Source organism: Capra hircus, chromosome 10 (assembly GCF_001704415.2).
Source record: "Capra hircus breed San Clemente chromosome 10, ASM170441v1, whole genome shotgun sequence".
Lineage (NCBI taxonomy): Eukaryota > Metazoa > Chordata > Mammalia > Artiodactyla > Bovidae > Capra > Capra hircus.
In genome coordinates, this window is record NC_030817.1 from 41,021,991 (window position 1) to 41,046,844 (window position 24,854).

Sequence of the window (24,854 nt, forward strand, 5' to 3'; positions counted from 1 at the left end):
GAAGAGCTTGGTTTTGTTGCTTTCTTTATTACTGTATGGTATTTGTAATACAGGTATGGTGGTGGTGGTTTAGTCGCTAAGTCGTGTCCGACTCTTGCGACACCATGGACTATAGCCTGCCAGGCTCCTCTGTCCATGGGATTCTCCAGGCAAGAATACTGGAGTAGGTTGCCATTTCCTTCTCTGCTAAATTGGGCTTAGTGGCATTGACCTAAATGGGCCGTGAAGGGGCTCAAGAGAGACAAAGACTCCTAAAGTTCTCGACACAAGTCTTGGGACCCAGGAAGTTTTCCACACACAGTACTTTCACATAATTTATGTATATTAATATTAACCCCCTGTAGTATACAGTCTATAGGTTTTAACAAATTTACAATCTTGTAACTACCACCACAATCAAAATAGAGGACAGAGAGCTTCCCTGGTGGCACTCAATATGTCAGCAAATTTGGAAAACTCAGCAGTGGCCACAGGACTGGAAAAGGTCAGTTTTCATTCCAATCCCAAAGAAAGGCAATGCCAAAGAATGCTTAAACTACCACACAATTGCACTAATCTCACATGCTAGTAAAGTAACGCTCGAAATTCTCCAAGCCAGGCTCTAGCAATACGTGGACTGTGAACTTCCAGATGTTCAAGCTGGTTTTAGAAAAGGCAGAGGAACCAGAGATCAAATTGTCAACATCTGCTGGATCATCAAAAAAGCAAGAGAGTTCTAGAAAAACATCTATTTCTGCTTTATTGACTATGCCAAAGCTTTTGTGTGGATAACAATAAACTGGAAAATTCTTAAAGAAATGGAAATACCAGACCACCTGACCTGCATCCTGAGAAATCTGTATGCAGATCAGGAAGCAACAGTTAGAACTGAACATGAAACAACAGACTGATTCCAAATTGGAAAAGGAGTACATCAAGGCTGTGTATTGTCACCCTGCTTATTTAACTTATATGCAGAGTACATCATGAGAAACGCTGGGCTGGATGAAGCACAAGTTGGAATCAAGATTGCGGGGAGAAATATCAATAACCTCAAATATGCAGATGACACCACCCTTATGGCAGAAAGTGAAGAACTAAAGAGCCTCTTGAAAGTGAAAGAGGAGACTGAAAAAGTTGGCTTAAAGCTCAACGTTCAGAAAACTAAGATCATGGCATCCGGTCCTATCGTTTCATGACAAATAGATGGGGAAACAGGGGAAACAGTGTCTGACTTTATTTTGGGGGGGCTCCAAAATCACTGCAGATGGTGATTGCAACCATGAAATTAAAAGTTCCTTACTCCTTGGAAGGAAAGTTATGACCAACCTAGACAGCATATTAAAAAGCAGAGACACTACTTTGCCAACAAAGGTCCATCTAGTCAAGGCTATGGTTTTCCCAGTAGTCATGTATGGATGTAAGAGTTGGACTATAAAGAAAGCTGAGCACTGAAGAATTGATGCTTTTGAACTGTAGTGTTGGAGAAGACTCTTGAGAGTCCCTTGGACTACAAGGAGATCCAACCAGTCCATCCTAAAGGAGATCAGTCCGGGGTGTTCATTAGAAGGACTGATGTTGAAGCTAAGACTCCAATACTTTGGCCACCTGATGTGAAGAGTTGACTCATTTGAAAAGACTCTGATGCTGGGAAAGATTGAAGGCAGGAGGAGAAGGGGATGACAGAGGATGAGATGGTTGGATGGCATCACTGACTCACTGGACATGAGTTTGGGTGAACTCCGGGAGTTGGTGATGGACAGGGAGGCCTGGAGTGCTGCAGTTCATGGGGTCACAACGAGTCAGACACGATTTAGTGACTGAACTGAACTGAATTGGTGGTCCAGTGGATAAAAATGTGCCTTGCAATGCAAGGGACAGCGGTTTGGTCACTGGTCCAGGAAAATTTCACATGCCGTGGAGCAGCTAAGCTCATGTGCCACAACCACTGAACCTAGGCTCTAGAGCCCAGGAGCCACAGCTACTGAACCCACGTGCTGCAACTAGTGAAGCTTGAGTGCCTAGAGCCAGCAGATCCAAAGAGAAGCCACCACAATCAGAAGCCCATGCACTGCAACAGAAAGTAGCCCCCTCTTGCCATAGCTAGAGAAAGCCTGTGCGTGGCAATGAAGACTCACCGCAGCCAAAAAATAAAATAAACAAATCTTTTTTAAAAAGAGAGGACATTTCCATCATGGCTAAAAGATTCTGTGCAGTCAATTTCTTCCCCCCAACTTAGCCCCTAGCTATAGCTTTTCTGATTTCTGTTCCTATATCTTTGCCTTTCCCAGAGTGTTATGTAGAACCATATAGGATGTAGCCTTTATATACACTTTCTTCCACTTAACATGAGGTTTTTAGATTCATCCATGTTGTTACATGTATGAGTAGTTTGTTCCTTTTTGTTGTTGAGTAGTATTCCATCATATGAATATATCTCAAGATTGTTTAAAATATATTCACTAATTAAAGAATTATATCTAACCTGGTATATCTAATTGTATTTATATCTAGTGATTATATCTAAAGCTGCTGTAAATATTCACACACAGGGCTTTATGTGAATGTATATTTTCATTTCTCTAGAGTGGAATTTATGATTACAAAGTACACATAACTTTATAATTAACAGCCAAACTATTTTCTAAAGTAGCAGCATCATTTTCCATTCCTAACAGCAATAAATTTATGTCTCAGTTGTTCCACATCCTAGGCAGCACATATTATTGTCAGTTGAGTTCTTTAAAAAAAAAAATTCTAATTATGTGGTGTACTAAAGATGTAATGTACTGTCTTATTGTGGCTTGGTTCGCATTTTTTCCCAGTGACTAATGATGTTGAACATATTATTTGTCATCCATATATCTTCTTTTGTGAAGTGTCTGTTTAAATTTTTTGCCTATTTTTTGAGTTGTTTTCTTATTATTCATTTGTAAGACCTCTTTATATTCAGGATACAAACCCTTTCACAGTACATCTTTTGTAAATGTTTTCTACGGGTCTGTAACTTGTTTTTTAATTTCCTTACAGTTTGTTTTGAAGAGCAGATATTCTTGATTCCTCTAAAGTCTGATTTTTCATGTTTTATGGTTTGTTTGTTTTTTGCTTCTAATCTCTTTCCCTAATTCAAAGTTACAAACTATTTCTAAAAGTTTTAATGCTTTAGATTTTTAATTTATATCTCATCATTTTGAGATATTTTTGTATATGGTGTGTGAGGAATGGCTCAAGGTTGATTTTCTTGCGTATAAATATCCAGTTGATTTATAGGGTTCTTATAAGAATGAAATGACTTAAGGAATGCTAAATTCCTGATGCATAGTAAATACTTAATCAATATTAATCTGCTTTATCTCCAGATAATTATCTCTCATCATTTTCCTTATTGTTCTGAGCAAGACTGGGGAGATGGCTGTCTCCTATCTAGGGTGAATCTATGCATTCCAATCAGTGACTTCTTACAAAATGTAGAGGATTCATCCAACATTTAATTTTTTAAGCCAGGGCAAGGTAGTGTTTTCCTCCCTTATTATAGAGATTGGGTCCTTAACACATCAAACTAAAATGCTTGCTAAAGATTGACCCTCTTCATGGCCACCCAGAAGTAAGAATTCCTGTTATTCAGTTTCATTATTCAAAATGTAAAGACTGCTGCATACTCTCTATGTATGCAGAAATGCCTCTTTTCTTTTCAACTTAAGAATTTGTGAAGAACTCTTGGATTTATTTAGGGGCTGACCATTTTCCCAAGTCTACCTGCCGGCAGTGTAGTTGTAACACAGCCTGTTCCACTGAGTAAGTTTTCTCAAGCTGCAACACTAGAGTCTGATCCTCAGCTGGAAAAAGAGGTCTCACTTCTAAGAATGCACAAAGATTCATAGAAGGACACACTTTCTAGGAAATATTACATTATGTTTCTCTAATTTGGGCACTTGTCACTGCTGACATAGCCAAGGAAAATCAAAGAAGGGAATGGCTTATAAAAATATTCACAGTACACAGAGGGAAGTTCAGTGCTTTTATGTCAAATTCTTCTTTGTCCACAGATGTGAACTGGGGCTCCTCCACGCAGGCTCTTTCCTACGTGAGTGCTTTAGACAATGCTCTAGAGCTAACTACAGTGGAAGACCATGTGAAAAACTTCAGGTAAAACTGGCTTCTCAAGCATCCTGGTGTCATTTCCCATTGGAAGTAGCTTCCCTCTATGGGAGACAAATGCATTAGTGGTACGCTTTAGGGGTATATTCTTAGACAGGTAATCTTACAAAACTGCCACATTTTCACAACAGCACCTCCTGTGAATGAGCGCTTCTCCTCTTCCACTCTGAGCTATGCCCACCCCCAACTCTAAATTCTTAGTGCTGGCTGTCACCTTCCATGTACAGATAGAGAGGAGATCTCAGTGACGTGATTTCAGAGAGATGTCCCCAAATCTCCACACACTTTAATTGTTGTTTCTGTCTCCATATAGCTCAAGACTTTGTGGCTTACTGAATTCCCTTAGGAGAAGTTATACTTTAAGCTCTTCTTTGGTTATATCTTATTTTTAGTGGAACTTCAAAACACAAGCTTTGCAAGGAGGGTGAAGGAAAATAACATAAATATACTGGTTGGAGAAGGACAGGTTGTACTGAGGATCTGGGATAGGGTCAGGTTCAGAGGAAAAAGACAGGGGGACAGTAAGGACCTCTTCCTTACTTTACATGCTTACTATCACTAACTAAACTGAGAATACAAATTTGGCAAGATTGGCAGGAAATCACAATGATTCAAGTCTTCTAGTGAGGGACTTCCCTGGTGGTCCAGTGGTTAAGAATCCACTTTGCAATGCAGGGGACGCGAGTTTGATCCCTGGTCAGGGAACTAAGATCCCACATGCTGGGGGAGTAACTAAGCCACGAGCTGAACCCGTGCACCACAGTGAAACACCCCACATGATGAAACAAAGATACCATGAGCTGCAACTAAGACCTGATGCAGCCAAATAAATAAATACTTCTTTTTAAAAAAGAAGAATAAAAAAAGGACTTCTAGTGAGAAACTCAAGAGATGTTTCGGAGACTGGTTGCCCCATTTTGCCAAGACTTCTGTACCAGCCCATTCCATCGGGGGTGGTTCTGGACTCACAGGTTTCTTGTCATGATCAGTTCTCACATCTTCTCTTCTCCATTTTCAGGCCCCAGTGCATCGTCTTAACAGGGGGACCCATGACAAGACCTGCTCTCTTGGATATAGCTCATGCCTTTACCAAGAACAGTGGCCTTTGCATCTGCTGTGAAGTCTTTGTGGTAAGAGCCGCTTCATCCCTCGAAGGTGCCTTTTCCTACTTGCTCATTTGTATTGCCTTAGAGGAGCCCGGCAGGTATATGCAGTGATAGGAGAATGGTAAGGCAGTTTAGAACAGGACCCCTTTCCTTCATTCATATATCAAGGACTAGCAGGGGCCCATGATCCTGAACTTAAGTGACTGGATAAAATGTGTTTCAGATTTCACAGGAGACCAACTAAAAATGACAATACTTCTCATTGATGGCCTTTGAGTCAAGAAAAAGAGAGCCAGCTCATAAATAAAATGAAAATATTTGGGGGGGGGGTGATAACCGTTCTCAGAAATATGAAAGGATAGAATGAGCTAGAGAGCACTATTATGTAGATTAACTGATGAGGAAGAGCCAGACGCTATGGCCTTAAATGAAAGCAGGTAGAATTTAGATTTAATATTTGAATAAATTTGATGATACAGATATCTAGGGAGTTAGACCAAGTTTTCCATGCCTTAGATAAACATTCGAAGCTGAATGAGTTCCTTTTTGTTCAGAAAGTATGTGGTAGACTAAGGATAACTTACTGGTGGTTATTCCAGGAGGTATTTAAAGTAGATGCTAAACACTTAACAGTAATTATTGACCAATCACTATCACTACTGTCTAAAGTGAGAAGAAAGCATTAATATTTTAACAAAATAATAAGTCTAAGTCCTCCAGACAAGCCTACTTCCACTTGCATTCTCACAGTGTGCTCTCTTGCACACACTCTGTGTGTGTGTGTGTGTGTGTGTGTGTGTGTGTGTGTGTGTCCGTCCCTGTTTCTCTCTCTGGGTCATGCACACACACCACTCAAAATCCTCAGCAGTGTCAATGTATTATGATCATATTTACCTATTCTTCAAAGTATTTTCCTACAGTTTTTCTTATTTCAGTCTACATAACAGTCTAGTGAGGAAGAAAGGGAAAGAAGCCCTATTTTCATTACACAGATTAGAAAAGTGAGATTCAGGAAAATTCAATTATGCACAGGGTCACAGGACAAGAAAGTGGCAGAGTCGGGATATGGGTTCAGGTGTTTGTGACCACATGGACTGAGCTGCCAGTCTCCTCTTGTCCATGGAACTTTCCATGCAAGAATACTGGAGTGGGTTGCCATTTCTTTCTCAGAGATCTTCCTGAGCCAGGGATCAAACTCACGTCTCCTGCATTTCAGGTGGATTCTTTACCAGCTGAGCCACCGGGGACGCCCTTAGAGTTGGATACCACTCCCTAAACTTCCAGTCTTGCCAGGGAATAGGGTGGCCAGGAAGCTGTGTAACCTAGCTGGGGCCAGTCGACTGTCCCATGACACAGGGGTTAATTTACCACATGTCATTGTGACCAGCACTTAAGCATCTTTTAACACTTGGCAATACTCTAAATGCAATATGAAGCAAGCTGGTCGATCATATTCTCTCCCCTCTCAGTGGTTATATGATAGTAACTCAAACAATATAACTCAATGTAATTATCCCATAGAGGGAAGAGGGAATCCTACTGACTACCTATGATTGACAGGTTCAATAATGACCAACAGGGACTCCAGAGGATTTTGGAAAATCTCATCAAGCACCCTACTTTCATATTATCAACTTTGGTGCCCCGGATTAGTGGATTTCATTTTGGCCAATATAATACCAGAGCCAGTTTTGGTGAAATACGCAATTTGGGGTATTTTTCTTCTCTAGTAATTTAGAGAAAATTTAGTTTAGCAAGCCAATAAAATATCTCTAGGAGTGGAGAAATGAACTGAGAGTATAAACAGTCATATATTGACAAGGGACACAAGGTCTTTTTAAGAGATATTACTTCAAATTAACCCTTTGCTGCTTTAACTATAATAAAAGAGTATGGTTCTCACATTTCATGTGAGATAGGTACTTAAGCCTGTTCCTCTAATGGCCCTGGTTGCTTGACATGTATATTAGACCACTTCCTACATTACTGTGTTGGTCTCTCTGAGTAAGGCCCAAGAACCTCGCTCCCAGGTGCTGAGATTCTCTTTGGGACAGAAAATAGTCACTGTATCAGTTAATGACTTTTCAGTTAGTTACTTTCTGTGAGCTCCTGAGACTGCAGATGCCATCAGCATTTTTCAATTCCACGCTCAGTCGTCAATCATCTTTACAAAGAAACAGATGGAAGGGGATGTAGGGAAAGTCAACATGACATTTTTTTTTCTCCAAGACGTAGTGATTGGTGCTTAGGCCGACCTTGTGGAAAAGGTTAAATGGTAACAAGGAGGTTGAGAGATAACAATTTACATTTTAACTCTAGAAAGCTCATGCTCATGGACTTTTGAGACACTCAGTTAAGTTCTAAATCACTGTTTTGCCACCTATTAGCTGGGATTCCCTTGGGCACACAATTTAATCTCCTTATGCCTCAATTTTCCTCAGGTATAAAGTGGGAATAATAATGATGATGACAGCACCTGTGTTTGTTACAGGGTCATGAGAATTCTGGAAGATAATTCAGCTCAGAGTCTGTCAAACAGTAAATGCTCAATTAATTTTATTTGTTATTGTTGGTATTATTATCATGGGATTTTTTGATATACAGTTGTTGCCATTTTCATTCTGAAAATATACTTTCCTCAACAGAAACCTAAAACACCCTCCTTAGCGAAACCAGGTCCAAATATTGGATCTTGGACTTCTAGTTATTCAGCAACTTGGCAGGATAGAACAGTTAGATGCGCACTCCCTCCCAATGAGTGACAGGGCAGCGGGCTCTGTGCTCCATCCCTCTGCTGACCTCCAGTTACTTGCCATCTGCTCCTCCAAGTAAGGGGCAAGACGCGGAGCTCACAGGCATTTCGTTGTTGGTGGGTAGTGGGCAAACACATGGCCCCCAGCTGCCATATCCTGCAGACAGGGATTTTTAAAGGGACTAGATGTTGTAGCCCTCAAAACGGCTGAAACTGAAATTAAGAATTATACTTTTGCTAGGTCCCAAGTCCACACTGTAGCCTTCCAACTATTTAACGTTCTACTCGCCCGTCAGAGCTTCTGCCTACCTCTTGCCTTTTTCTACTAAACTCAAAGATTTTAGAAAAGGGACCCTTCATCAGGTCAAACTAGGGGATATTTTTTAAGGAATTTGGCTTGGTTACTTAAAATAATATCTATTTTTTCTCCTTTGGATTACCTTATAGTAAGGTAGTGATATATCCCAGGAGGCTTTCTATTCAATATGTGTGATTTTCTTTTTCTTGTGCGCTTCACTCCTTTCACCACACAAGACTAGGGGTCGGATTCCACCTTCGAGCATCACCTCGTGTTCCTGAGCATAGCCATTTTCTGTGCGTTCAGCAACAGGCAAATATGAAGGCAAGGGTTGTGATTTCCACTAATTGTACTGTACGTACAATGGCATAAGAAAACACTGACTTTCTTTGTCGGTCAGTTTCCTCACTTATTTATAGTAGCTGGAGAGATAGTAATCTTTGCAGATAGCTTAGTTTGGATTCACGTACCCTTAATTCTCGGAGTGGGGCTTCACTGGTGGCTCAGTGGTAAAAGAATCTGCCTGCCAATACCAGGAGACACGGTTTGGATCCCTGACAAATGGAAGACTAGAGCAACTAAGTCCATGTGCCACAGCTATTGAGCCCTTTTGGTGGCTCAGCAGTAATGAATCTGCCTGCAAGCAGAAGACGTGGGTTCGATCCCTGAGTCCTTCTCTCTTCCCTGGAGAAGGAAATGGCAAACCACTCCAGTATTGTTGCCTGGGAAATCCCATGGACAGAGGAACCTGATGAGCTACAGTCTCTGGGGTCACAAGAGTTGGACACTACTTAGTGACTAAACCACCACCACCATCATCAATTCTCCGAGTACACTACATTCAGTTTAAGAATCACACAGCTCATCATGTTAGAAGGCATAGTGTTTCTAGGCATAGCTGTCACTCACTCATATACTTCTTAGTTTTACATTTAAAGGCAGGTTTTGTTTTTTTTTTACTAAAACAAATAAAAGACAAATATACATTAAAGATGGAAAGGTGACCTAATTGATCTGGGATTTAACATGCTCATCAGATAAAGTCATTATTGCCAGAAATGCAACACTTGCCTCTTTTCTATATTTTGTTTCTCTTAAGACTGCAAAGGGCTTTCAAGTTTACTGGTATCTTTTATTAAATACACTGTATTGTTTTGGCTTAAAAATAAAGATGTTTTAAAGCTTGCTTCTATTTTTCATTTTGAAGCATTAAGAAAAATATTAGATTAAATACATGAAATTTACTTTTTTGTATGTTGAAAGTCATTGAACACTGACAATTTCATATGAAGAAACTATAGTCAGTAAAACAACACCCATATACTACTTCTCTAATTAACAACAGTTAACATTTTTCTTAGATGCTTCCACTCACTTTTTAAATGAAATGAAACATTACAGATCAAGCTAAAGTCCCCTTTATAGCCACTCAGCCCCATGGCTCTCTTCCTCTGAAAAGGCAATGTTATCTGATTTTGATTGGTGTTCTTCTAGTTATTTCACCTATGTGTACAAAGATGTAGATCTATTTTGATTAATGTTTGCCTACTCATTATATTCTTTAAACCTGATTGTCCTGTTCTCTCTTCTCACTGTAAAGAAAAGGAATGACATTGGACCAACTTCCTTATGAACCAACTTCCCCTTTTAAGAAGTTTTCACCCTGTTACCCTTTCTCTTTTTTTTCATAAAATTTACAAAATATCTTAATAAAACCTAAAACTCTCTTTGAATTCAAAGAATCTCTTCTCTTGTCAAGGGAAGATAACCCAACTCTGTGGCTTATGGAGGGCAGTTCAAGCATAGATAAGCATGGAAAACTAAAATTATCATTTTTTCTTCTATCATCATCCTTTTAATCTCAACTTTCACCTCCATCAAAAGGAAAAAGCTTTTTTTAGATGCGCATATTCTTTATTAGTCATTGAGTTTCTGTGACGATATTAATAAAATAATGACATGACAAAATACAGGCAGAATGAAGTGAACTGTAAGTGGGCACTAGGATCATGATGAGTTAAAATACCCACCAAATCAGAAAGTGAAAATTTTTCTTTTCCATAGTTCCAACCAGAGAGGCAATGAAAGCAAAGACAGAGCAAAAAGACCCTTGATGTTTTAAAATATAAGAGCTGGAAAGAACTCTGCGTTTGACCCAAATTTCTGTATTTGAGCCCAGTAATACTGGAAATCCTTTGCAAATTCTTTTTCATAATATACACCTATTTGAAGTAGTATCATATGAATTTATTCTCGACTAAATAATTAGAATTCCTTTAACCCTTTCTCTATCAACAACAAAGTCATAATATATACAAAATTTTAAGAGCTTCTTTGTTCAAATCCTGAATTAACTTATATACTCATATTTTGACTCCTAACTGAGCTAATCTCTATAATATTTTAATTGGGTGATAAAATTCATTTTTTGTGACTATCGATGTATTTGAACGTTGAAAAATTAGATTCAACATGTCTTCCCTTTTTATTAGTTCACTTTTCCCATACTGTGTTTGTATTGTAGCCTTGCCTCACATTAATAAGTGTGCTACAAGGATAATATAATTGCTTTTAGCAAAGAGAGTCTCTGCATGAAATATTTTTATAACTTCTCAATATGGCAAATTTAGGCATTAAAGTAAATCTCTCCATCACAATTAATGTTTAATCTGGATTTTTTATTACTAATAGATATACATTAAGCTATACTTATTTAAATAAATGCCAGTTTCCCCAGAGGTTCAAAGTCATTGCGGTACAACTCAATATGGCAATGGTCTGATACCTTTCCTAGCTGTTGGTTATTCTTCTATCTCATGGTTATTGTTACCATTCAGCTTCCCTGAAGAAGATATTTCTTCCTTCTTTTGCAATTGATGGTGTCTAGAATGCCCAAGAAGTAATAGTGGTGGAAATGCATCGATAGAATCCTGAGCAAAATTTGATCTATAATGACATATCTTTCCCCAGGCTAGGTCTTCTGGTTTAATAACTATCCTTCCTATGTACCTTCTCCATCTTCACGGGAGGTTCTTATTAGTTAACTGCAAAGTAAGTTATCCAAACTGCTTTGATATGTTGTTATATTCTAGAAAGCATTCTAGTAAAAATAAGTACAAAAAGAATCTGATCCAATTTAAATAGAATACTAAAATGGAAGTGACCCCAAATTACATCTAGTGTTATATAATAGAAATGTAATATGTGCCACAAATGTAATTTTAAAATTTCTAGTAGCCAATAAAGAAAAGTAAAAAGAAACAGGTAAATGTAAAGCATCCAGATTATGATTTCAACATTCAATGTATATAAAAACATTAATGAGACATTTTACCTTCCTTTTTTTATATATACTAAGGCTTCAAAATCCAGTGAACATTTTACATTTCCAGTACATCTTTATGTGGACCAGCCAGATTTCAAATGCTCCATAGCAACATGTGGATAAGGGCTAATCATACTGAACAGTGATGGCCTAGACAATTTTCTTACTTTTATAAAAGTGAAAATAAAGTGAAAGTGTTAGTCACTCAGTCGTGTCCAACTCTTTGCAACCCCATGGACTGTAGCCTGCCAGGCTCCTCTGTCCATGAAATTCTCCAGGCAAGAATACTGAAGTGGGTAGCCATTTCCCTCTCCAGGGGATCGTCCCAGCCCACTGGGACGATCCCCTAGAGATGCAGGATTGAACTTGGGTCTCCTGCATCACAGGCAGATTCTTTACTGTCTGAGCCCCCAGTGTAGAGCCCAAATCAAGAGAAAACAAATGGCACACCTAGGATATCGGCCAGTCAGTTTCAGAGCCAGATCTAAGTCATACACTCTTCTCCCAGTTCAGCAGTCTTTCAGCTCTATTGTAGAACACTGGTGAACTTAGGTCTGGGACTTAACTGAGATTGTGAGCACTTATTTAATATAATAAAAATCAGCTTTGAATGAGCACTTACTACATTCCAGACATCATTCCAGATACTTTATCAATGACTGTTTGAAATGACCTTGCAGGATAGCTATTTGATCTCTGTTTCTGGAGTAATGTATCAAAGCTCAGACATCATTAAATACCTCCAGAGTGGCCAAATGAACCCAGTTATATCTGATCAAAAACCTGGTATCTTTTTCATACATACCAAGCCTTTTCTCTCTAATCCTAGACCCTCTAAGACTATGACTCCAAGAATGGTCTGAGGACCAGCAGCATCAGTGTCATCTGGGAGTTTGTTAGAAATGCAGGATCTTCAGCCCTGTTTTATTTTACTCAGCGCATTTTACCAAGAGCTGAGGTGGTTAGTAAGAAATCTAAAACAATCCAATAAAATATTTCCATCAACTGAAAGAATTTTTCAGGAAAATAGTAGATTTGTATCCTTGTCAGGCACACAGTAGATAATCAGAAATACTCTTGGGGTTGACTTGAAACATGCAAAGAATAAAACTAGCTTGGACCTCTAAGGAAGAAGAAACAACAGAAACTTTAATTAAAATGAGTTTCCAGAACTCAAATCTTGAAATTTTAAAATGCTTCATCTACCACCACAACACCTGCCTCCTTCTCTCTTAATCTCTTCTGTTGTTCCTATGCCATAGGTATGTGAACATCCATTTCCACTAATTTTATTGAGTAATGGCAAATGTTAATTTGAATAGGAATATGTCTACATTGGGCTTCCCAGGTGGCGCTAAAGGTAAAGAACCTGCCTGCCAATGCAGGAGACATAAGAGACGTGGCTTTTGATTCCTGGGGCAGGAAGATCCCCTGAAGGAGGGCATGGCAACCCATCCCAGTATTCTTGCCTGGAGAATCCCCATGGACAGAGGAGCCTGGTGGGCAAAAGTCCATAGGGTCACAAAAAGTCAGACATGACTAGTGACTGAGCACACACAATGTCAATATCACACAGAGAAAAATGATACAAGGGTGTCTTCACCACATAAAAAACAAAACAAAACAACAACAACAACAACAACAAAAACGAAGAATGGGCCTGATAGAATTATCAAGATGTAATTGTTCCTGCCAGGATTTGCAACTCACCACATTTTGGCTCCCAAGAGTGCTGTCACATTTCTTGAAATGGCTCTAGCTGAGGCTTCCTTGGTATTCATAAATGTGGGTCTTGCTATTAAAAAAATTTTTTTGGCCATACCGCACAGCATGTGGGATCTTAGTTTCCTAACAAGGGATTGAACCTGCCCCCTGCATTGGAAGACAGAGTCTTAGCCACTGGATCACCAAGGAAGTCCCAGGTCTTGCTATTGAGTCAAACGTTGATGGTGTATTTATCTGAACCTTGTCAATCACATTTTCTGTATTTTTTCTCATGTACTATCAGCTCTTTCTTTCATTTGACATGAGGCAGTTAATTAAGCAGGTGCTAATACATCTAGACAGTCTGCACAGAAAGTGAGTAATGTGAGCAGTCCAGATTCTTTCCAGAAGGTTGAATGTCTGTGAAGCCTGTTTAGTGAGGTGTTTTCCCCTCTTTCCCATTTCTTAACCCAACAAGGCTGGCTATTTTTGTCCTTTAGAAAATAACAGCAGTGCGATGTATAATAGCAGGGCTTCTAACCAATATTTCATTGTGTCATACAGGGACCGCGCAAGCTGTGTGTTAAAGAGATGAACAGTGGCATGGCAAAAAAGCAGGCCTGGCTTATAAAGAACAAAATCAAGGCATTTTATGCAGCAGTGGCAGCAGATTGTTTCAGGGATGGTGTCCGAAGTCTCCTTCAGGTAAGGCTGGCATTGAGGGAATGAGTACAGAGGCAAAAGGCAATTAGCACTCCATTGTAATGAAGCTCCCAAATGGAACTGCTCCAGTTAGGCAGACAAGCATCAGAGATCAATACAGATGGTTAAGGAATTCATTTTGAATTCCTGGGGATAGGCAAAGCTAAAACAGAAGCAGAGAGGTTCTATTACAGTGAACTACGAGTGATACACTGGAAATGGAAAATGAGGTTGCCTTTGGCCAACAGCATATATTCTGTCTCATACTTATTGAAATGCAAATTTGTTCTGATAGTTGACGACATTCAAGATCCTATTAAAACTTCAAACTATTTTTACATCTCATACTGCATATAGCAAGGCTCAAGTCAGGCATTCTTTTCCTTTTTTCTTTTGCAAATAGTGTGAGAGCAGCTGCAAGACTGGACTAAATAAATGTCTGGTGATCTGGGCATAAAATCTCCCTCTCCTCCTTAATTATTTCCAGAATGTTAAATAAAATGTAATAATCTCTGTGGTTTAACACTAAAGCTCACAGTTCTTCCATCTTTTCTCCCTTATTCTTTCCTTTTTTCCTCTCCTTTTATAACATATAGAATCTTTCCCTAGTTCTGATTTTCTAAATTTAAAGTGCTAGAGAATTCTAAAACAATCCAGGAGAACCTCAGAAATTGTAGGGCTTAGCTTTCTAATAATTTGGACTTCAATATTGTTGGAAAAACCTGATTGTACATATACTAAATGATATATTTAGCTTTCAGAATTGCCATCTACAGGAGGGTCAAAATTCAGGATTGCATCCAGTTAACACTGATGGGTTATACAGGCCAGAAAGAAAACACATGGATTAAATTGTAATATTGTGGAGAATAAGAGTTTTTGAAGCATTCCTGTCTCTAGTATCCCCAAAGAACAAAGTAGCTGTACATGTAGAGAAACCATTTCTGAAAAACCTATTACCTTCTTCTGAATACCAATGAGCCTCTTTTCACTTGTTACTAATTTGATAAACTGTAGAAATAGATGTCATTGCAAGATGCTGATTTTCCTTTCAGTAGCAAGTTCTTTTTCAGTAGCTCTTCAGTTAAATGAGTTGGGAAGGTTACACATTTAATGTAAAATTATCATGGAAGGTTAGTAAAATAATAAGAATCTCAACTAGGAATGAGACAACAAATACAGAATAAGAACATGAAGAGGGAAGACATTGGCATGTAAAACAATTCACCTATTATTCCAGAAGAAATTGTAAAAAAAAAAAAAAAAAAAAAACACGACATGAATTTCTTCAGAGAAAAATGGAGTAAGAGAGGTCATGTCAAAAAGGGCAGGACAGAGTAGTATTAAAGGGAAGCACTGACAACTATACCATTTTGAATAAAACCTTCTTTGCAGCTAAAAAATTATGATATGAATGGCCACATCCTCAAATCATAGTCATGGAAAACACTGCACCCACACTGCCGTGCCAAGGGCCAGATGACAGCTCTAAGGAGCTGTTCTGCTACCAGTACATTTCCAAGGACAACACACAAAATGGGGTGGAGGCAAAGCTCATTTCAGGAGCCCTCTATCATTGCCTATCTTTTTTCACTTGCTACTGTCCCTTCGATGTCCCACGCCTGTCACTTGCGTCACTATTCCCATGACCCACAATATCCTTCCTTCACTTCTGCTGCTCCCCTTATTTTCACTTGGAAACATCTAACCAAACTGCCAGATCCAAAACAAATGTCAGCTTTCCCAAGAAACCATTCAAAAAATTTCCCCTTACACTTCCATGTGATTTCTTACTGCCTTTGCACTTGAATAATAATTAATTGCATGTATCTGTCACCTCAATCTTATTCTAAACTCCTTCAGGCCAAAGAATGTGTCTCACTACTCTCTCACAGCACCTAACGTAGCATTTTGCAATGAATAGGTGCTCAGTAATATTGCCCGATTAAATTTAATTAACTGGAAGCCATATCCTGTCATCTAATGGGGGGAATGAAACTTCTGGTAGGGAAGATGGCTATTAATGATACTGTCATGTAAGAGGATTAGATTCTGGAAACATAGCTCAGTTATTCTTCAATAAATAATGTAAGTAGAAGTTTCAGTGATTCTTCTATATAGGAATTTTCCAAACATGGATTTTATTGCTAATGACATTATGGATATAGCAGGTGGAAATGAGCTTGGAACCACTAAGTTACAACACGCATGCCAACAGTTAAGCCAACCCTCACTTGATTTTAAATTATTGAACCATTTTAATGAGTGTATCAGAAGAAATGCAAATGACTGCTAATTTAGAAAAGCTACATTTCTGTCATCTAAAATCCATTTATGGCTGAGATGATTTAGAACTAATCTTTCTATTTTATGCTTGGGTACGGGCATGAAGGACATGCACTGAAATGTAATCTAATCTTCAGAACATTACTTCAGTGCTCTTTTGGACATTATTTTTCATTTGCAGAGGTAGCTTCCTGGTCTGGTAAGAATTGCCCATGTGTTTATCTCCTCTGTTTAGGCCTCGGGCTTAGGAAGAATGAAACCAAACACTCTGGTGATTGGATATAAAAAAAACTGGAGGAAGGCTCCCCTGACAGAGATTGAAAACTACGTGGGAATCATACAGTAAGTGATGGCTTTCAAGACGCACTCTTGTTTGTAAAGCACTAACCAGGGCAGTACATAACTGACACTGCTGTACAGGATAAATTGCCTGAGAAGACGACATTCCCCTGGTGCTCTGAACTCTTCAGCAAAGTGGAAAAACACTGCCAGTGTTCAACCTTGAGGGAATCGTGTCAGCAGAGGAGAAGGGGTGGGGGAAATTCGGTGTCAGAGAAAAAGGTAAATATAAAGGTTACAATCTTAAAACCTATTTACAAGATTAAAAGGAGAGGACAACTAGGTAAGGAAGGAACTGTTTTTTCAAAACAGTTGGAATCTTGGGTTGGCTGGTGTGCTCAATTCAGTGATCTTATCTTGAGCCTCACTTCTCCCTTTGTGATACAAGGATCCACATGGCAGGTGCCTCTGAAAGGTAACAATGTTAGTTTATGGACAAAAAGTGAGTTTAAAATGCACGTGACATCTAACATCTAAAAATGGAAGAAGTCGTGGGATAGGGATAATAATGCTAATCCTTAAAAAACTAGCTGGCACCAGGCTAATGTTCTTAACATGAATTATCCCACTTAATTCTCAAAAGAAGCCTCTGAAGTAAGGACTACTACTGTTCTGATTTTATGAGTAGAGACATAGACATTAAAAATTAAGTAAAAGGCAGAAAATGACAAGTTTTACAAGAGAGCTGGAATTCTGACCCAAGACCAACCAAGTTCAAAGTTTAAACTAACGAGCATAATGCTATGCAACCTTCAAAACCTCATATATACCCAAAATATTACCTGACTTGGTTCCTTCTTTTAAGAGAAGACAAATATTATACATACAGAGCAACTCAGGGTGTCCTTAGTGACAGTTCTAGAAAATTGATCCTCTCTTCCAGGCTTGAAAATACTTAACCAGCTTTGTCTCAAGGAGGGTGATATTAGCTAGGCCTAACAGCCATCTTTTGTGTCAATAGCTCAGAAAGTGGAATATTTCCTCTGTCTGATTTCATACCACAGGACAGAGAACATGCCAAGAGGTCTGACTGCCCTAGGTTTCCATACCACACAGGAAAAAATTCCTTTCCCCTTCAAAGCAGGTATATACCCAGTGCTTCTTATACCAGGCTCTGTTTTCCGGCCTCTGCTAGAATGAGCATCACATTTACCATTATTTGGGGGAGATTTAGTGAATGCAACAAAATATTCCCATTTTAGTTCTATTAAAAAGAAATACAAGAAAATAATTTTCATCTTCTGAAATTATATGCATTACTGACCAAACTGTCATTTAACAGTCCTCCTAACATGGGGAACCCACGTATTAAATGCATTCTCCTTAACTGTGTTCCCTAAACATATAACATCTGGATGCCATGTGCTGCTATCTGGCTCCGACTGGTACTCTAAGGTCAGTAGGTTAGGGCTAAACCAGGTGATCAGGGACAGAATTTTGCCAGGCTTAGCAAACAGCTTTTTGATATATTTAAAATCACAGTTAGTTGCTGATCAGACATTCTTAGAAATGGACTAGATCCACACTCTGTTATCCTGATTCTTCAGTAAAGTTTCATCCTCATCTTTAGGAACAAAAAGAGGTGGAATAAAAAGGAAAAAATCTGTGAATCTTCAGTCAAAGAGTCCATTAGTGATATAAAATTATCTGAGTTCATCTTCCAATCTCCCTACCATGTGAAATATTCTAAAATTTCAAAGAACCAAAATAATCAAACCTAGTAATAGTAAGCTGGGGAGATGCTGGCTTTTATAGAAATTAATAATTGATAATAACAGTTAGTGTTAAGGTGGATCAAATTTGTACTAGGATAAAACGTAGCTGGCTTGATAAAGTTAAATGATTTTATTACCACAGAAAATGGGGTCAACACAGAAGAAAGACAGTCAGATATCCATTTTGTATTTCTCTAACTTTTTCATTTTGTTTTTTTAATAACTTAAAGCTCAGTATTATTATTAACATAAAGGGGTATCACTACAATAGTACAGTATTTTATTGATACCATTTTCTTTGAGTAAAAGATTCTAAATTTCATAATATAATAATTATGATTTAATTCTAATTAGACTCTGTATTAGTTTTCATAGGGCTTCCCTGGTGGTTCAGAGGTTAAAGTGTCTGCCTCCAATGCAGGGGACCCGGGTTCATTCCCTGGGTTGGGAAGATCCCCTGGGGAAGGAAATGTGGGCTGTCATAACAAACAACCTCAAAGTCAGTGTCTTAAAAAAACACAAATGTGTTAGCTTACAAAAGTGTAGGTTAAAAGTCTGACTTTTAAAAGAGAAAGACAAATACCATATGATATCACTTATATGTGGAATCTAAAATGATACAAATGAACATATTTACGAAACAGACAGACTCACAGACTTAGAAAATAAACTTAAGGTTACCAAGAGAAAGGAGGTAGGGGAGAGATGAATTAGGAGTTTGGTATTAGTGGGTACAAACTACTATATATAAAATAAACAGCACGGTCCCACTGTATAGCACAGGAAACTACATTCCATATCCTGTAATACACTAACAGTTCGGTTTAGTCATTCAGTCGTGTCCGACTCTTTGCGACCCCATGAACCACAGCACACCAGGCCTCCCTGTCCATCACCAACTCCCGAAGTCCACCCAAACCCATGTCCATTGAGTCTGTGATGCCATTCAACCATCTCATCCTCTGTTGTCTCCTTCCCCTCCTGCCCTCAATCTTTCCCAGCATCAGGGTCTTTTCAAATGAGTCAGCTCTCCGCATCAGGTGGCCAAAGTATTGGAGTTTCAGCTTCAACGTCAGTCTCTCCAATGAACACCCAGGACTGATTTCCCTTAGGATAGGCTGGTTGGATCTCTAATGGGGAAGAATACGGAAAAGAATATCGATATATAACTGAATCACTTTGCTATACACTGAAAACTAACACAACACTGTAAATCAACTACGATTAAAACCAAAACAGTCTTATACCAGCTCCCTGGGCTGTTTTCCCTTCTGAAGGTTCTAGGAGAGAATTCTTAGCCTTGCCTTTTCTAGGTTCTAGAGGTTTCCCACTGCTCATGGCCTCTGTCTCCATCTTTACAGCTTTTGATGGGTCAAGTCCTTCTCTCACGACATTGCTCTGACCTCTTCCTCTGCTTCCAAATTTTACTTTTAAGGACCTTTGTCATTATACTAGTATCCCGGTCCTGGATAATTTTGCCTAACACAGAATTCAGATACCTTTTGTGGAACACACTGTCCACTTTTTATAATCAAGGACACTTAGAAGTAAGATTTATCAGGATATTACTTCGTGGAACTTTTGCTAGAATAGATCTATTATTTTGAGTGAAGTTCACTTATGGTTCAAATTCTGAATGGATATTCTTATTATACTGAACTTATTTATATTACTATTTGAAAATTCAGGTTTACTTTGGCAAGAGACATTTTTTTTGCATATCGCCATAGTTTCTGGGAAAGGGTGACCAAATGAAAAGTCTCTTTGGGTTTCAGATCCATAAAAGATTGAACAAAGGAATTTCCAAGGAGAATATTTCAAATGAACTCAAAGTACCAGTTGGTTTGCTCGATATTTAATGTCAGGGAAAAAGTATTTTTTTAAGAACTGAGATAAAGGAGCTAGTGTTTCTTTCCCTTCCAGATAGTCTAATTCCATTTGGTTGGGTTTAGAGAAGATACAATAGCCAAATTCAACAGGATAGAGTTGCCTTGAAAAGGTGTTATGTCAAATGGTCTCTCTAAAGTCAATAATGAAAGTTTCTTAGAGGAACTAGAGACATTTTTAACTGGGAACTTGCTGTCAAAAATGTTGTAGGATTCCCCCTCAATGGGTAAACAGTTTGGCTGATAAGTTCAAAGGGTCTTTGTGGCCTTGAAACTTCTGTTCAATGATTGTTTTGTTTACATTAGAAAAGAATCAAGTATTTTAAATAATCAAAATTCTAATCTTAAAATTCTAGTTGATAGTATTGTTTGAATAAGAGTTAGTTACCTTTCCTCAGAATACATTTTTAAAAGACATAAAGGGAAAACAAACGAACAGAAAAAGCATCAACTCTTGGCTATGTTCAAAAGTAAATTTTTGTAGTTTGATTACATTAAAATCCATAGAAGTTTAGTATGAGTCCAAATCTTGAGGCTTACGTGAGTCATTTCAATCACTAACTCTTTTGTTTCCACTTTCAGTGATGCGTTTGATTTTGAGATTGGTGTTGTCATAGTCAGAATCAGCCAAGGGTTTGACATCTCCCAGGTTCTTCAGGTGCAAGGTATGTACTCTCTTTATTCAACAAGTAGATATTCATTGAGCACCCACTTCCTGCCTGGCACTGTTCTAGGTGCAAGGGGATAATGCAGAGCCCAGCACAGACAAAACCTGCTCATAGCGGAGCTCTCGTCAGGACAATGTTCTTGCCCTGACATGAGCTGTGTACCCTTCCCCTGTGCTTTTCTCATTGTTAACATAAGCGGTGTTTGTCTGGCTCACCAGAAATACAGAATAATTCAGGGCAGTTATCAGTCTTCTCATCACAAAACCACAAACCTAGCATCACTAAAAATAAATACTTTTGGTGAAGTAAACGGCCAAATTAATTTTTGCAAGATGTTTCAAAAAATGAAGACTAATTATTTCCTTGGAAAACCATGTATTTTGTTTAAGAGTCTATGATCTGGTTTGTAGCTAATATGGAAATGAGCCTGAATGTATCATGCTGTGAAGCACTAATCTAAGTCAGGGACAGAAACACTAATTCAGATTAGTGATTCTGCTTTTTCCCTGTAGAGGATTCCAGAAACTCCTTATTAAGTCTTAGAGTATAAACATACCCTCTTGTGTATAAAGTGAAGGACACATCTAAAGAGTCAGTAAAACACTAGGATAGGGCCACTAATCCTTGACTCACCTCTTTAGCTGAACTTCACAATGGAGCCCACTGGCAAGATGACACTGCAACAGGAGGATGTTTGGGGTTACCTCTTGTGTGCCAGGTATGGTGTGTACTGCAGTGCTGGGTAGACTAAGCCTCTTAGTAGAGTCTGTATCGTCAAGGATTCATGGCCTCGTAATGGAAATGGGTGCACTATGAGTGTGATGATACGTATATTAATAGGGTACTATGGAAAAGGGAAAAGGGGCACTTAACTCCAGGAAGCCTTCCTGGCCAAGTAGGAGCTAACTCAACAATGGCTGGAGAGAGAACAACGAGAATTTGAACAACAGCATTCTTGGCAAAGAGGAGAGCATTAGCAAAGATATGGGACTATGGAGGAATGAGGTATATGGACAACTGAAAGCACATTCGTATTACTGAAGCAGATCATAGTGAAATACAAGGCTGGTGATAAAAGATCCTGATTTCAAAAGGCTCATTTGCCATATCAAAAAGCATGGACCTTATTCTATGGACAATGAGGAACCGTGAAGAGATTTGAAGGGAGGGAAAATATGGTGAAATTTGAGTCTTAGATCTCCTACTCTTTCAGTTACACAGAGGATGGACTTGAAGAGAACTAGACCAGAGACAGAAATATAAATCGAAAAGATTTCCATAATCAAAGTCAGAGCAGGTGACGGCCTGGACTAGAGCAGCCTCTCTCAGGGGATGGAGAGAAAAGGACAGTGCACTTTGGAGGTGCAAAAGGCAGACTTTGGGGTTTGATAGGATGTGTGGGATGTGAGAGAGGGACACGTGGGAAAAGATTCCTTGATTCCTTGGCTGACAGTGAACGGTGGTGCTATTAGTGGAAATGGGAACCACAAGAGGAAGAGTAGTGGGTGTAATGAAGAGATGTCTGGTTCAGTTGTAAACAATGTTCTATGGGAAATCCTACTGGAAATGTCCAATAGGCAGTTAGATAGTCCTAGGCTTAAAAAACAAATCTGAACTGGAGATGTTGATTTAGATGTTTTGGGTCAAATTATATACCCCCAGAATTTGTATAAGTCCTAACCTCAGAATGTGGCTATATTTGGAGACAGCATCTTTAATCAAATAGGTAAGGAAAACTGAGATCCCTTGGTTGGGCCCTAATCCCGTACGAATGGAGTCCCTAGGACGCTGACAAGCGCACAGGAAAGATCAGATGAAGTCAAAAGGAAAAGATGGCCATCTGCAAACCAAAGGGAGAGGCCACAGAATGAAACAACCCTGCTGACACCCTGACCTTGGTGTTATCTTCTAGAACTGCAAGAAAATAAATTTCAGTTGTGTTCTGCCCATTTATATGGTATATATCATGGCAGCTCTACCAAACGAATACAAGGAACATCCTAATTAAGACGAAAATTGAAACTGTGACACTGGAAAATACAATCCCAAAAGTGTGTAAGAGTTGAGAGCCCCAAGACACAAGACAAAGGTCCCAAAAGAAGACCGAGGAAGGAGTGGCCAGAGACAAAAAGGCCCCAGGAGTCTGTGTTGTCATGGAAGTCATGGGGCAGAGTGCTCAGAATGTGAACCATCAGCACAAATACCAGCAGACTGCAAAGGAAATGTCATTGACATGGCACAGATAATCCTAGAACAGTGTCTGTAGAGCAGTGTCGACAGAATCCAGAGTGCAGGGGGTTAGGGAGAGAATGTGAGGTGATGAAGCAGAGGACGTGGATATGGCCCACCATTAGGAGCTAAGGAGAAGAGTAAGGTGAGGAGGTCTACTATAGACCTTAGAACGGGGGAAGCGTTTGTTTCTAGGTGAAAAATGGGTTCTAGAGAGTAGGAGAGTGTGAAGATGAGGGTAAAGAAAGAGACGGCCATGAAATAAGATCCTGGAGGAGCAGGAAGGATCAAGGGAAGGGCATGGGTGGAAGAGCTGGTGTGACACAGAAGAAAACTGCTTCATCTTCTAAAACTGGAGTAAAAGAAGTGAGGATTGATGAAGAGTTATGTGGATTTGCAGGAGTGGTAAACTGAGGAAGATCATTCACAATATTCTCAATTCTGTCTGTAAAACTGGAGTAATTTTGCTAGTTGTCTGTTTTTTCTTTAGTGACATTTGATCTCTGGGGTTGAGAGGATCAGGGTTTTGCTGGGTAGGGTCACAGAAAGGAAAAGCCTGCAAGATTTGAGAGTGTAAATGGCTGATGCGTTCAGAGTCTTTTTTTTTTTTTTTTTTGGCCATTTCACCTCTGTCTCATCCTAATAGAAGGGACCATGAGTGAATCAGGTGAATTTTATGATGTAACCATTCTTTTGTTGCAAGGGAGCAAGAGAAAGAAGAAAAATTAGAAATCAAGCATTTGTATAAGATGGAGAATCACTATCTGATATGTATACTCTATAATTCTGCATGAAGAACTTTAAAAAATAAAACTCAGAGTAGAATCCATTCTATGTAAAATTGCTGTGTTAAGGTTATCTTTCATGCCTTCAGCCTTCCTTTTTATGTCCCTTTTCTTTTTCATGGACCTTTTACATCTTCAGGTCAGATATACTAATTCTATGTGGTACTCATGATTAATTCATATTCCTTCCTAATAGAATGTAATGCATTAATAGCAATAATAGCTAACACTTTCGAGCACTTACTATGTGCCATGTGTTATGCTTTATGTTCACATGTATTATAATAGTTATCACCCCGACTCCCCTATCAGGCAAATACGATCATTGTCCCCATTTTACAGCTAATAAAATTGAGGCTTAACTAAGAGTCACAGCACCAGTAGTTGGTAGAGCTAAGATTCAAACCTGTGTCTATTTGAAGCCTCTATTCTACCTTTTAAAAGAGGATAACTAGAGGACAATGACTTACATAACGAGAAGCAGTGGTGAAATCTGAGAGATAGGAATGGAACAAACCCATTTCTATCTATTCCTTAAAACACCCAGCATAGGGGCTGTTTGACTGTGGTAAGATAAACATGACACTGAGGACAATCACAAGAACCTAATATCAAGAGACCTGGTTTATTAACTTCTACATTTTCATTTAATTTTTCTGCCTTTTGAGTTGTCCTGTTTTTCCATCTAAAAAATAAGAATGCAATCTATAATTTGTATTAAATTACACATTTGCTTTGTATGTTCATCTCTTCAGGCTGAAAGATATGATGCAGCTCCCACCCCTCACAGCTCCATCTGCGCAAATGCCCTGTCAATTTAGTTCTATAAAGCAATACAGCCAGCAAATTCTGTAAATTTCTGAAAGAATCCTGGCAGTGAACTGCATCCCCTTTTAATTTCCCAAGGGAATTATCTGATTTA

The 24,854-nt window shown here is 38.8% G+C and overlaps 1 protein-coding gene across 1 annotated transcript in view; it reads left to right on the plus strand.

The window, feature by feature from the left end:
* The window catches only part of SLC12A1 (solute carrier family 12 member 1), an 89,546-nt gene that overhangs the window by 42,568 nt on the left and 22,124 nt on the right, over positions 1 to 24,854 (plus strand). The window contains 5 exon segments of the mRNA XM_018054169.1: positions 4,026 to 4,125; positions 5,156 to 5,267; positions 13,887 to 14,027; positions 16,546 to 16,652; positions 20,833 to 20,915. Coding sequence (XP_017909658.1) covers positions 4,026 to 4,125; positions 5,156 to 5,267; positions 13,887 to 14,027; positions 16,546 to 16,652; positions 20,833 to 20,915 — 543 coding nt within the window.